The 14,950-nt window shown below is 40.7% G+C and overlaps 1 protein-coding gene across 7 annotated transcripts in view; it reads left to right on the top strand.

The window, feature by feature from the left end:
- The window catches only part of TFDP2 (transcription factor Dp-2), a 208,473-nt gene that overhangs the window by 182,817 nt on the left and 10,706 nt on the right, over positions 1-14,950 (top strand). For 6 of the 7 annotated variants that reach the window (XM_052649237.1, XM_052649252.1, XM_052649244.1 and 3 more), the window contains 3 exons: positions 3,727-3,873; positions 6,974-7,042; positions 11,407-11,558. In XM_052649237.1, the coding sequence (XP_052505197.1) occupies positions 3,727-3,873; positions 6,974-7,042; positions 11,407-11,558 (368 nt within the window). The remainder of the gene's footprint in view (positions 1-3,726; positions 3,874-6,973; positions 7,043-11,406; positions 11,559-14,950) is intronic. The other variant, XM_052649259.1, reaches the window with a different exon arrangement.

The following is a 14,950-nucleotide window of genomic DNA, read 5'->3' on the forward strand; positions in this document are numbered from 1 at the left end:
GTCACGCCGAGCTCTGCGATGCCTTTTAGATTCAAGAGCCCACTTTTGACCTGCTTGCCAGCCTCCATGGCACCTGTTTGCAATCAGTACCATCTTTGCAGTTGTGATAAGTAGTGTCGTGCTGGCTTTATAAACTGAGTTTAGAGGTCTTCGCTTTCTCTTTTGCTTTACTCCATCAGATTTAGTGGCATGGGATGTCTAGTTTTGTTGCCTGCAATCTGATGGAAATCACCTGAGATACTCTAGTGATTCGGTGGGGGGTTTAGATAGCTTTCTCCACTTCTTATTTGGTAATCCATCTGTTTAAAATTGCTTTCTCCTTTTGAGTTATTTTGGTGTGTTTTTGTTTTCTTAGAACATTCTCCATTTCATCCATGTTTTCCAAATTATTTGCAATTATATTTCCCCAAAAAAACATCTCTTGGTTTGTTTCTATGGACCTCCGGTTCTAAAGTTAATTTCTGTTTTTATCTGTATTTAATATTCTGTTCTCTTTCATGAAGTTACTTTTATTATTTCTCTACCCTGAAGACTGTGATATATGCTTTATTTACTTTTAATTTCTTTGTTTAGTGTTTGTTTAGTCTTTATGGCTGTTATTTTCCTCCTGTGCACTACCCATCTCCCCATTGATTCTGGTATGTTACTCTTTATTCTGTAACTTTGGCTTAAGAATTGCATTGAAAAGTTTCTTATAGTTCCAGGTGATAGGAATTTTTGCCTATTGTTATGAATTTTGACTTATTACCTGTGATCAGAAATTTTGAGTCAAACTGTTTACTGAAGGGGGGGATTGCTTTGAGATTTTTCTTGTGAGCCGTTATATGGTAATTTCTGTTTAATTTCCCTGGGCGCTTGAAAGTATATGGCTTTCTGAATTTGAGTGAGAGGCAGAGTTCTCTGAATGGTCTAGCAGGCCCTGTGTGACCTGGCCCTCTACTGCCTCTCACCTCCTACCATGCACCCTCTCAGTTACTGCACGCAGCCACACGTGTTCTTTGCTGAGGATTTCCATATAGTTTCTCTTCTCCATATAATTTTCACTCAGATGTCACTAAAGTGAAGCATTTCTTCTTAGCACTTTCAATATCTAACACATTTTTAATAACCACGCCCCCATCCCCACTCCTGAATATAAGCACGGAATTTTTTTTTCTGTTGATTCACTACTTTGTTTTTCTCATAATTTGGAGGCTCTGTAGTCTGTAGTTCTTTAAAGTTATTTTTATTATAACTTCAGTATTTTAAAACTTCAGTAATTTCAGTATTTCATTTCTTGAGTTATCACTTGTGGACTATGATTGATTATGGAGGAAAAAATAAATCCATATGCCTGTTGTATCCCCATCTCCCAACTTACCCCTCTACCATAGGATTCAGTTGAATATATTAGTGGCAGTTAAAAGAATATTATAGTTGTTTTTATGATTTGAATATATTGTGCCAAAATTATTGCCTAGTTCATCTGCTTTGAATAGTTCATCTGCTTTGAATTCATAATTCCTTCCAGTATCAAAGAAGAGGAAATCAGGTACTTCCCTGGTGGTCCAGTGGCTAAGACTCCTCGCTTCCAATGCAGGGGCCCCTGGTTCAATCTTTGGTCAGGCAATTAGATCTCGCATGCTCCAACTAAGAGTTCACACGCTACGACTAAAGATCCCACAAATCGCAACTAATGGATCCCTCATTTTGCAACCAAGACCCAGCACAGCCAAAAAATACTTTCAAAAAACAGAAGTACAAACTGTTTCTAAAAAAAGAAGAGGAAATCAGCAGACTTGCTGTTGCCTCCTAACATCTGTTGTTATTTTGTCATTGTCTACAGTATTGGGATTTCTAATATTTACATTCAGTTCTATAACTTAAAATCTCCCTTTTATTTAAGTTAACTTCTATATTTAAGTGGATTCAGTGTTGTCCACCATCTTTTATTATCATGGCATTTGATTGGTTGAATTCAGTTCTTACAAACTGCCTGTCCACCAAAAGATAAGGGGGCTTTCCCACAGTGTAAGTTAACATAGTTTCTGTTATTATAAAGTCTTGCAACCAAAAAAAATCCCCTGAACTTCACAGTGTGCCTAGTGATCTATGTGATTACATTTTGGTGCTGGTTCACCACTTTCATTGTGTACAATAGTTTGCACTCAGCACTAGTGCGTGGACCACATTTTGAGAAGCACTGCTAACTAGAACTTAGAGGATACATCCTTGACTTTTCAAAGTCTGACATCCTCAAAGACACTACAAGATCTTAGCCACTTTAACTCCATTACCCCTTTCTCCTATATATACTATTCAGTTCAGTCGCTCAGTCGTGTTCGACTCTTTGCGATCCCATGAACCGCAGCACGCCAGGCCTCCCTGTCCAGCACCAACTCCCGGAGTCCACCCAAACCCATGTCCATTGAGTTGGTGATACCATCTAACCAACTCATCCTCTGTCATCGCCTTCCCCTCCTGCCCTCAGTCTTTCCCAGCATCAGGATCTTTTCCAATGAGTCAACTCTTTGCATCAGGTGGACAAAGTATTGGAGTTTCAGCTTCAGCTTCGGTCCTTCCAATGAATACTCAGGACTAATTTCCTTTAGGATGGACTGGTTGGATCTCCTTGCAGTCCAAGGGACTCTCAAGAGTCTTCTCCAACACCACAGTTCAAAAGCATCAATTCTTCGGCGTTCAGCTTTCTTTACAGTCCAGCTCTCACATCCATACATGACTATTGGAAAAACCATAGCCTTGACTAGACAGACCTTTGTTGACAAAGTAATATCTCTGCTTTTTAATATGCTGTCTAGGTTGGTCATAACTTTCCTTCCAAGGAGTAAGCGTCTTTTAATTTCATGGCTGCAATCAACATCTGCAGTGGTTTTGGAGCCCAAAAAAATAAAGTCAGCCACTGCTTCCACCGTTTCCCCATCTATTTCCCATGAAGTGATGGGACCAGATGCCATGATCTTAGTTTTCTGAATGTTGAGTTTTAAGCCAACTTTCTCACCCTCCTCTTTCACTTTCAGCTTTTTTGTTCCTCTTCACTTTGTGCCATAAGGGTGGTATCATCTGCATATCTGAGGTTATTGATATTTCTCCTGGCAATCTCAATTCCAGCTTGTGCTTCTTCCAGCCCAGCATTTCTCATGATGTACTCTGCATAGAAGTTAAATAAGCAGGACGATAATATACAGCCTTGACATACTCCTTTTCCTATTTGGAACCAGTCTGTTGTTCCATGTCCAGTTCTAACTATTGCTTCCTGACCTGCATACAGGTTTCTCAAGAGGCAGATCAGGTGGTCTGGTATTTACTGTCCTGTATATTAGTTCATTTTGTATTCTAGACTCCCCAAGACAGTGTACTTTATACAGTGAGTATTCATTGAGATTTACCTTTTGAGTTGGTCTTCATGTCACCCTACATCATCTCCAAGTTCCTATCTTAGATTCTTTTCCTTTTACTTAGAAGAGGCCCTTTTGCATCATTTAATTTAGATCTATTAGGAACATAATCCTTGTTTTTAAGATTGTTTTATGTTTTAGATTGCTTGAAAGTATCTTTATTTCATCTTTACTTTTTTTTTACTCTTGACTTTTGAAGGATACTTTCACTGGGTGAAGAATTCTTTCAGAACTTTGAAGATATTTATGAAATTATTATTAAATATTTTTATACCTTGTGACAATAGCATGACCTTTAATGTTTATCACTCAATAAACATATTTCTTTTAGCAGGCTTATGATCAGAAGAACATTAGGCGAAGAGTTTATGATGCTTTAAATGTGCTGATGGCAATGAACATAATTTCAAAGGAAAAAAAAGAAATCAAATGGATTGGCCTGCCTACCAATTCTGCTCAGGAATGTCAAAACCTGGAGGTAAGTGAAGAAAATCTGTTTACAGATAGTACTTTGCTTTATTTTACATCAGAGACGTTTTAATTTGGAAATACAGTCACATAGTATTAAAATATTCATAGCTATTTATTCATGTATAGTACGTCTTTTTTCTTTAAAGTCTCTCCTAGGTAGAATTTCAGAACTGGAAGGAGATTTTGAGAAGTCTAGTCTGACAGATGTCCTGATGAAACGTGAAATGAAATGACTTGATTTTTTTTTTCCTCTCTTTTTTTTGGAGAACATCTTTGTTTTATTCTAAATTCCAAGCATTCTACTAATAAATTTTCATTGACTCGTGTACTGGAAATGATCTTATTTATTGGAATACTTGTTGTATAGATCTGAAAGAATGGATTCAAGTTGGCTGTTCATTTCTTGTATTTGAACTTTTACCTTCAACTCTAGAATTAGTGGCAGGAAAATGGTATGGAATTTCCTTTAAATCTTTATCAGAATGGGTAGAATGTTCAGCTTACAAGAATTTGGGGTGATGTGTGCAAAAGCCTGTTTTATTCTTTGAACGTCAATGGTTATACAAAATCTTTCCTAAATGAGCATGTGCCCTGACATATTATTTGTAAATTGATTTGACATAATTTTACTGTCATATCCAAAAGGCTAAATACAGCTTTAGATGAGACTGTGGTTGATTTCATGTTTTTCTTAGTCCCTTTTTCCCCCTAGCAAATCAAAAAATTTTGGTATTAATATACTTGTGGATGGGGGGAGAAATCCTGGCAGTCATCAGAAGTTATAGAATAATGTCATTCATGTGCTGCAGTTGAAATATCCTTTTTTCTCCTTCCGAGAGAGTAAAATTTGAGGGTTATTTTAATTGCCAGTAATATTAAGCCAGTATCAAAGCCTAAGCTAAGCTAAGCTCAGTCACTTCAGTCGTGTCCGACTCTGTGCAACCCCATAGATGGCAGCCCACCAGGCTCCCCCGTCCCTGGGATTCTCCAGGCAAGAACACTGGAGTGGGTTGCCATTTCCTTCTCCATGAAAACATTGCATAAATGAATTTCAGTAACTCTTAAACATTCCACAAAATTTCCTAAGAACCTGTGAGAGTATAATACCTGGCAATCCTCTCTAAAACAGAAATTTACCCATCTGCTACATTACTGCTGAAGATCTGAAATGTACATGATCTCTAAAAAATAACAGTACTGAATAAAACTGAAAGGATCATCCAAGTTCCTACGTAATACCAAAGTATTTATCCAGGATAAGCAAAAATCTCTCAACATCTCCCGTGTGCTTAAATGAAAGATTATATGAGATTCCGATCCCAGGCAGCTTTCCTTCTAATTGAAAAGAGCAGAAATGTAAAAGGACTTACCAAAAGTGTGATGACTCCTATGAAAGAAGTATGTACAGATTCTCTGGAAAAGGGGTATAAGGGAGGTAGTGGGGGTGGGTGAGAAAAAAAAATCCCTGTGCTGTCGTGAAGGAGGAGTTTGCCAAGTGGTTTAGGGCAGGGAGGCAGAGACACTGCCCGGAATGAGGCAGGTGGAAGAAGGTGTGCCCGCAGCTGGTTGTGGCCAGAGGACAGGTCAAAGAGGAGAGGATAGGTTCCTGGGTGTTAGGTAGTTGGGACCTGATCCTCCGGGCAGTAGAAACTACTGGAGAATTACAAAGAAGAGGGCTGAGGGAGTGTAATCCAAAGGGCCAGTCTGCCATTGGGTTGGAAGCCAGACTGACAGGAAGACGCGGAGGGAAAGTGAGGGGGTGGGTCGGAGAGGGGCTGAGTTCTGGCCACGCCAGTGAGGCTGGAGAAATGTTTTAGAGGCAGAATCAATACCACTTGGCCTGGCTGGATGCAAGGCCTGAGGCAGGTGGGAGCTGCTCTGTCGGCAGTGTCAGATGCCGGGGAAAACCCCAGCAGCATCTTTTCACATGTGAGTGAGCACACAGATCTTACAGTGGATCTTAAGTGTTTCGGGGTTCAAGTGGTTGTGATTAGAGGAACCATGAGAGAAACTCCCCGTGGGGACTAGATGGGGGGCAAGTAAGAAAGATGCCGTTGGAGTAGACAAGAAAGATGATACTAGATGTCATTGGCTTTTGCCCCAAGACACAGTGAGGAACTCATCTACAGGGATATTCCAGACCTTAATCTATGTTTTCTAGGTAGCTGTGAGGTTGAGGAAAACAGTAGTTGGTTGAAGGCAGGAAATTTGTCCCATTACCATGTCTCTTACTGCAGGTAGGAACTTCGCAGTGAATATGTAGGAGCCCTGTATTAGCTGTGCCTGTTTAAAAGAGAGGAGATTAAGAAACTGCTCTAGGGACTGTCTTCCCTGGTGGACGAGTGGTTAGGACTCCGTGCTTTCAGTGTGGAGAGCGTGAGTTTGATTCCCGGTTAGGGAATTAAAATCCCACAAGTCACACTAAAAAAAGCAGTTAAGCGGAGATCTTAAATGAGATCTTATCTCATTCTGGGAGGTTAATAGAGCAAAGCAGTTAATAATGGGATCTCTGAAACCAGGTGGCTTTGATTCAAACCCGGGCTCTTGCCATCCACCAGTGGTGTGACCTTGGACAAATTCTTCACCCTCTGTGCCTCTATTTCCTTACTGCAAAGACGATAACAGCCGTACTTAGGTCTAGGGTTTTGTGAAGATGAATTAAGAGACTGTGTGTCCAGCGTTCACACGTAGAATAGGTAAGTGTTACCTGTGACTCTGATTGGAAATGTGGACGGAGGAGCCTGGTAGACTACAGTCCATGGGGTCGCAAAGAGCGGACACCAGTGAGCGACTTCACTTTCACTTTCACTTTTTCAAGTGTTAGCTGTGACTCTGACTGGCGCTTGTGAAATAAATAGAGCCAGTCCCACAGATCAAGTGTTCGTTAGGGGGATGGATGTCGTTTGATGGCGATTGCTACAATTCTGCTGTCTTGCCTCCTTGCTTACCTGACCCCGGAAGGTGGAATCTACCTTTATTGGTCTCAATAGTTAAACAGGTTGCCTGTCTTTAAGGAAAATTCTTGATGTCTCAGAACTGGGACCTGAAAAGTGAGCAGCATTTTCTACTCTACATGCTTATGCTATTTTGTAACCTGTGTTTTAAAGATAGAGAAGCAGAGGCGGATAGAACGGATAAAGCAGAAGCGGGCCCAGCTTCAAGAACTTCTCCTGCAGGTAAAGAAGCCGGGATGTGTTCATTGCCTTCTCTGCCTGTGTTCTGCTTCTCCCCTGACTTGCTCTGAGCCCGTGTTTTCTGCTTTGGGTGCCTTCAAATACCTGATGGGGCTGCACTAGCGAATCATCCCCAAGGCCTGAGCTCATGACTCTCCACACGATCTGCCTGTAAGAGGGTCCGTCTCAGGGGAGTTTGGGGGAGAATGGATACATGTGTATGTATGGCTGAGTCACTTTTCTGTCCACCTGAAACTATCACAACGTTATTCAGTTGTACTTCAATATAAAATAAAAAGTTAATTAAGAAGATGGTCCCATCTCCCATCATCTGGGGCCTCATGGCAGCTCTAATATGTGGAACATATTACTCAACAGTTTATTTTTGACTTTTATTCCTACTCTGAGCAGAATTTATTTTAGCCCTTATTTGGAATATGAAGGAGTAAGGCTAATTAAATTTTAGGTGTTTTGAGTAAAAACAGGCTTCCCTGGTGGCTCAAATGGTAAAGAATGTACCTGCAAGGCAGGAGACCCTGAATTGGGAAGATCCCCTGGAGAAGGGAATGAGTACCCACTCTAGTAAAATAATCGGATCCACCTGTAATGTTGATACTTACTATCTGTGGATGACGTCATGACATATTCAGCTTTGTGGCAATACCAAAACTTAAAATGCATTTCCATTTAGGAAAATTAAACTTTGCAGTGTAATGTTGATTCCTGTATTTATTCTTTTTAAAATAATTGTCTAGAATTGGGGTAATTTAAAAAATAGAGGCTCTGTAGAAAATCATGTGAGGTAAAATCACAGAGTAGATGGGCTTTTTTTAACCTACTTTTGGTCATTTCAGTTGGTGGAGAAATTTACTTTGAGCAGTACAGCAAGACATTTTCAAACCAATCAGAAAAACTTTTTAAAATGAGCCAAGTCTTTGTACTTTTGTTTTTAATCAGCAAAATGTCTTTATATGAAAAGTTTTCAGCCAATCATAAAACCCATTTTGATTTGAGCAACCATAGATCCTATTTCATCTCTGATATAGTCCACTTTTCAGAAATAAAGGGAGCAATAAGTTACCAAATAATTGTAACAGTTTTTTTGTTTCCGCCCCCCCCCCCCTTAAAATACTCACTTTGTCTCATGGACAGAATAGGTTAAGTATTCCCACATATTCCAGATTTTTGTTTTTCCTTTCTTGATCCTTATTCTTTGTTCGTTTTTTCATATTTGAATACACATCAGAGAGGCAGGAACAGACTGTTAGCTGTGTGTGGTCTAGAAGGGCGGGGTGGGAGGAGGCTGGTGGGGACGGGAGCAGCCGCAGGTGGAGCAGAGCCCCCGACACAGCCCCTGGGATGACGCTGCATCCTCATCAGGCACCTCTCACTTTCTTGCTCTTCTTTGTCTGTGTCCCATACTGACCCTTGTGGGACCTCCCTGAGGAGCTCCCTTCAGAGCCGGCCGGTCTCATGTATTTTTCATACTGGATTTCCAAAGTAAGTTTTGTATGAAGAGAACACTCTGTAGCTTTAAAAAACAAGAAACTTAAAAGCTGACAGTTTATTCCTGGACCGCTCTGCTTCCTGAGAGACCCTCGCCCCCACCCCCGTCAGCTTCCCTGGCTGCCTCTCGTGTCGTCCGTCTTGCATCAGTGTTTCCCTCCCAACTCACGGTCCCCAAAACCCTGTGCTTGGCCCTTCTTACATTTCCTCAGAGCTCTCATGGAGCATTTGGGGGCTCCATTTTGGGCATGTTATTATGAAAACCTGTTTATCAGCGTGTCTGTAATTATCTGTTGATCAGAAAGACTTGTGCTGGGCCGGATCGCCCTGATGTATGTGGGCTTTCCTGCCCCTAGACGACCAGCGCGAAGGATGGACCAGAGGCCTTGTGCTGGGCCGGATCACCCTGATGTATGTGGGCTTTCCCGTCCCTAGACGACCAGCCCAAAGAATGGACCAGAGGCCTTCTCTGGCGGTCCAGTGCTTTAAGACTTCGGGCTTCCAGTGCAGGGGGTGTGGGTTCCACCTTCAGTCCCTGGTCAGGGAACTGAGATCCCACGTGCCTCTCAGTATGGCCAAAAACAAAACAAAAAAAAAGTGACCTGCAATATTTTTCCCCTTTCTACAGTGAACATTGCGGTTTTGTTTTTTTTTAAGTCCTAAATTTCTTTTTCTCTTCTGTCTCAAACCAAATATTTACAGAAGATTTCAACCCAGGTGCAACCTAGCTGTCAACATTTATAAAAGCAGGTCTCTCTGAACAGTGAAATGAAACACAAAATAACTGAAAACAACTACTTCTAGTCTGCTGGTAGACACACAGCCTATTTCCTCCTAGTGTTTCCTTTTTCTTTCTTTCAGCAAATTACGAAGTTGTCACAGAAAGTACATTAAGCAAGTCGTCCCTGAACACAAATAATTTACCTCTGTGTGGCTAAGCTAGCTTAATTTTTTAACTAGTGAATGTCACAGCTACTGATATCACATGACCCAGGTCACTTTCACTGACATGCCACCTCTTCTCTTGATCGTGTAGGAGAGGGCTGGTATGAGCCGATTCTGCCCACAGATGACCCAAATGTCCTACTTTTGTCTATATCATTGTCCCTTCCAGCCCTTAAACTTATCCAGAGCTACTAATGCAGAGCAAAATGAATGTCTAAATATACCTAAAGCTGTTTAGCCTCTGAAATAAATGTTACTAAGCCTGGAAGAGAACAAAAGGCTAAAGATAAATCAAATGGCAACAAATAAGGAAATCAGTTTAAAACAAATGGGGTGATTTTTCTTTTTACTATCAAAATAACATTGTATGTATATTCACAGCTCTTTTCCCAAGAACAGTCTTTGATGCTATTAAATGTGCACAGTATAGAACAGTGAATCATAAATATGTAAGAACTTTTACTTACCACTGTTTATATTTCTACCTCTACCCAGGCCCTCCCATGCCACTAAGACCACAAAGCTAGGCCAAGTATGGGCTGTCTCCAGGATGTGTTTTCTAGAAGAGTAAGATAGCCAGGTGGAGGTATTCAAACATATAATTCTTTTTCTGAGTTTTATAGTTTCAGCATATTTTTCCTCAATATTAAATGAGCTAAGCATTGAATATAATTGCCCTTAGTTCATTAGCAGCAGAAAATAACAAATTAATAAGTATGACTCAAGTAATGTTTGATAACGAATGATGTTGACAGTGATGGTTCTAGACACACTGTCAGGGCTAGAATAAATTGGTGTCCCTTCTGTTTTGTGCTTTTTAAAGGAGTAAATGTTTACTTTTCAGGGAGCTAGCACCCAACCATTTTAAGACAACATAAATTTTAATCAAACTTCAATTAAGGCCCAGGACCTAAAATAAACACTGCTAGGATAAAGTTGCTAAAACATAGAAAATAACTGAAATGCATCACTACTGGGTGATCAGAGGGAACAAGCTAATGGAAGGGATGAAAGGCTCTGACTTTAGGAGCTCTTTTAACCAGTATCTGTTCCGCAAGCGGATGAAAGACTTCACTGTGTAAGGTCTTTCTACCTGTGGAATTCTGTGATACATTTGTACTTAAAAGAGGGTGGTAGGGTCACTTTCTTTGGCTTTTGAGTAATGGTTATAGCTTAAAGGTAGTAGCAAGATTCAGTGCAAAGATTCAGGCCTTGATACACCTTATAAATCAGTGTATATCTACTGTATAAAGCCTCAGGTTCCTCTTCTGAAAGATGTCAGCTGGGGAGGGGCTTGGACCAGATTCCAAACTGTGCCCTATAGATGCTTAAAAGTTCTGTGAAGGGGCTCAAAGGGTGAATGAGGGCAGAGCTGGCAGGGCTCAGGACTCAGCCTCAGCGCAGCCAACCAGAGCAAGGATGTGTTCATCTGTTTTATAAACAGTGAGTGTCCCAGAAGATTTCACTTGAAGAAAGGGTTCTGAGGCTTTGTATAGTTTGTATGTTTCTGGGCTGGATGATCTGAGATGTATTTAACCCCAAATCCTCGGGAGTCTGTGTTAGTTAAATGGAAAGCACGTCCACTTTTGCTGTATCACTCGCGCTGAGAAGAGTTGCAGGTACCACTCTCTCTCTCAGATTTGTAAGATCCTTTTTCTATGGATGATGGAAACTGCAGGCCCCATTATTTGTATTAGGATATGTTAGATACCATTTAAATAAATATTTTTAAATGTATTTCTTGAGTTAGATCATTCTAATGTTTTTGCTTAAATGTTCAACTTTAGTTAATTCATAGGTGGAAGGTCTCTTTAAATGCTCTAATTTTAAACTATATTTTAGATGTACTTAATTAATTTAGTTCCAACTCACTTATCTACGTTGAATGACTGTATGTTTTTGTTGCTCTTTAACAGCAAATCGCTTTCAAAAACCTGGTACAAAGAAATCGGCAAAATGAACAGCAGAACCAGGGCCCTCCAGCTCTGAACTCCACCATTCAGCTGCCATTTATAATCATCAACACAAGCAGAAAAACAGTCATAGACTGCAGCATCTCCAGTGACAAGTAAGTGGAGAACCAGTGGCAGCAGGCAGGACTAGCCTTCTGTTTAACATAATTCCTGTCATTTGTAATATTATCTGAGTCCTCCAAGGCTGACTCCCTTGGGCCTCATGAAACAACTCTTCAAACAGGAGTGCTGTCAACTGCCAGTGCTTGCTTCCTGCTTCACCCTCTACATCCCCCTCTTGCGCCTGGCACTGTGCTGTTTGTGCTGAAGACATAATGGTGCCCAAGCTAGAACGTGCATGTACGCACACATAGATGAGATAAGTGGGCAAATCACTGCAGTAAAGTAGAGCATCAGTGAGCGTCTGGGACATGGTAGGTTCACCAAGTTCACTATGCATTGTCGCGTTTATGCCGGAGATAGTTGAGATCGGCATGTGGCAGAAGCAGTTTTTTTTTTTGCTATATCGTAGTTGAGCCATGCTTCTGTTTATAATGAATGGACACAAAAGCACTAGATGAAAAATAAAAGTACTAGATGGCGTTCTCTGCTTGCTTGCGTGCTTATTATCTTACAACTTGGAGTTTGTACCTGTTAACCACCTTTATTCATTTCACTCACCACTCCTCCCCACCCCCTCCCCGCACTCTGGCAGCCATCAGTCTATTCTCTGCATCTGTGAGTTTGGTTTTTGAGATCTATGTATAAGGTCTGTCATCTGTGTTGTTGCAAATGGTAGGATTTCCTGCTTTTATGATCTGTTGTCCATTGTCCTTTTTTATGGTCTGTTGTCTCAGGTACACCACAGTGTTTTAATCCACTCATCTGATGATAGACACAGGTTCTTTCCATGCTTCGGCTATTGCAAGTCATGCTGCGGTCACTGAACACGGGAATGCAGATGTCTTTTCAGGATGCTTATTTCATTTCCTTCAGATACATATACCCAGAAGTGGGGTTGCTGGATTATATGATAGTTCTATTTTTAAATTTTTGAGAAGCCTCCATACTGTTTTCCAGTGGGTGCACCAGTTTACATTCCCACCAATATGTTTTTCATTTTAACTAAGATTGATGGTAATATCAATATATTACTATTATCATAGTAAGTGAGAAATAGCAGTTTTCAAAATACAGAGTTTATTTGTAACTTACTTTATCCTTCACGAAAACAGTAGTGCTCTTCAGGCTCTGAATCAGGATTGAGGTAGTTGAGGGCGTAGGATGCAGAGTGAGACAGAAGGAAATGTGGATTGTGGCTCTCCCAAGCAGCTATTCTAAAGCTTTGTCTGAAGAACAAATGGGGATGATACCAGGGCTCTGTCACTTCCTTAAATAAGGTAATGCCTCTAAAAGATCTGACTCCTGGAAAGTGCTTTATAAATATTAGCTGCTATTCCAAGGAGTCAGCATGTAACTTATCCAAATTGGGATGCATCTGAGACCAAAAGAGGGCCCAATAATCACATCATTGCAGAGGCGCAGCCCAGGGCTGTCCCAGGAGCAGAACTTCTGGGCTCCTTGGAGCCACTGCATGGCCGTGGGGTTTACCCTCCCTGGTTTTTCCTTCTTGGCAGTGTTGCTTCTCTATCTTGATTGTGTACAGAGATCGTGGGTTACTTAAATAAGAAGACACCAAAAAAAGAGGAAGAGAAACAACAGGGATTTCTAAAGTATTTGATAATTAACTTGTTGGTTTATAACAGTCATAAAGGACTAGCACCGGGGGCAGTAAATGATAAATATGTATGTTAGTATTCACACACTTCAAATTCTTGGCAGAAACCTGTGTCTACAAGGACTTGTCACTCTCATAAATCCGAGACTTACAGAATGGTTAATGTATTTCCGGGAAAAATAAACTGTTAAGATTTCTAGTTTCTTTCTCTAGTTAGCCTCTTGTTTGGTAGGACATTACTAAAACTCTGTACTTTGGTTAGTCTTTGAAGTTTTAAAGAATAGCAGGAAAGTCTGGGGACCAGTGGCCTAGGAGGATTAAGGATCCTCTTCCTTCTCGGGTGGTTATTGACTCCTGTCCTTTCCTCGCCCTCCCCCAACTGGTGTAAAGGAGGCTCTGAGATGCTTACAGGGCCTTGATGTTCGAGGTGGGGTGCAAGTATGGCATTTTGCTTTAAATGACAAGTTTTACTCTGATCTAAGATCTCAAAATTTCATGCCAGTATAAGCCCACCACTGTCCCAGCACATTCACCTGCCCTCTGTCCCCGAGGCTCCTGGCGACGTTGCTCCAGGCCTAGCCTGGGAGCCAGGAGGACCATTTCTTCTTACAGGGCCCTCTTTATTGAAAGCCTTTTCCAGGCAGCTGGACATCCTGATTTGGCACTTTTCAAAAACATTTGGAAACGTGCTATGTGTTATATGCGACACTTTTTTCTTACGGCATTTTTACTCCTGAGACCCTCAAGACAGGGTTTGGGGTTTGGTTAGTTTGTAAAAAGCCTTCCATTTTTTGCTCGTCTAAGGTGTGATGTGGCTAATACTTGACTCATGAAAATGAAGTAAGCATCCAAAATATTTTTTCCTCAACCCTGGTAGGCCAACTCATGGTCGGAAAGTTAGGTACTAAATTGGAAGGGCTTTCTTTGTATATGTTTCTTTTTCTCCCAGTGACTTCTTTGCTTGATTTATTTACTTTTATTGACATATACTTAACAGACAGTATTGTATTAGTTTCAGGTATACAGCATAGTGATTTGACATTTGCATCCATTACAAAATGATCACCATGATAAGTCTAGTAACCATCTCTCCCTGTACAAACTTATTAGAATATTATTGGCCATGTTCTTTATGCTGTATGTATCCCCAGGGCTTGCTTTATAATTGAGGGTTTGTACCTTTTAACCCCCTTCACCTGTTTCTCCTACTGCCTCAGCCTCTCCCCTCTGGCAACCACTCATTTGTTCTCTGAGTCTATTTTTATTTGTTTTGGTTTTTTAGATTCCACATATAAATGAGATTATGTGATACTTGTCTTTCAGTCTGGTTTATTTCATTTAGCATAATACCCTCTAGATCTATATATATCCTTGCAAATGGCAAGTGTTTTTATGGCTGAGTAGTACTATCCCCCGTGTGTATACATACCACATCTTTATTCATTCATCTGTGGATGGACTCTAAAGTTGCTTCCATATCATGGCTATTGTAAATAAGACGTCAGTGAATACTGAGTGTAACCTTTTCAAATTAGTGTTTTTCTTTGGGTAAATACTTGGAATTGCTGGATAATATGGTAGTTCTATTTTAAATTTTTTCGAGGAAGCCTCCAAACTGTTTCCCGTAGTGGCTGCACCGGTTTACATTCCCAGCCAAAGTGTTGGAGAGTTGGCTTTTCCTCACATCCTTGCCATTGTTTGTTATTTGTTGTCTTTTTGGTGATAGCCGTTCTGACAGGTGTGAGATGATACTTCACTGTGGTTTTGATT

This window comes from Budorcas taxicolor, chromosome 1 (assembly GCF_023091745.1).
Source record: "Budorcas taxicolor isolate Tak-1 chromosome 1, Takin1.1, whole genome shotgun sequence".
Lineage (NCBI taxonomy): Eukaryota > Metazoa > Chordata > Mammalia > Artiodactyla > Bovidae > Budorcas > Budorcas taxicolor.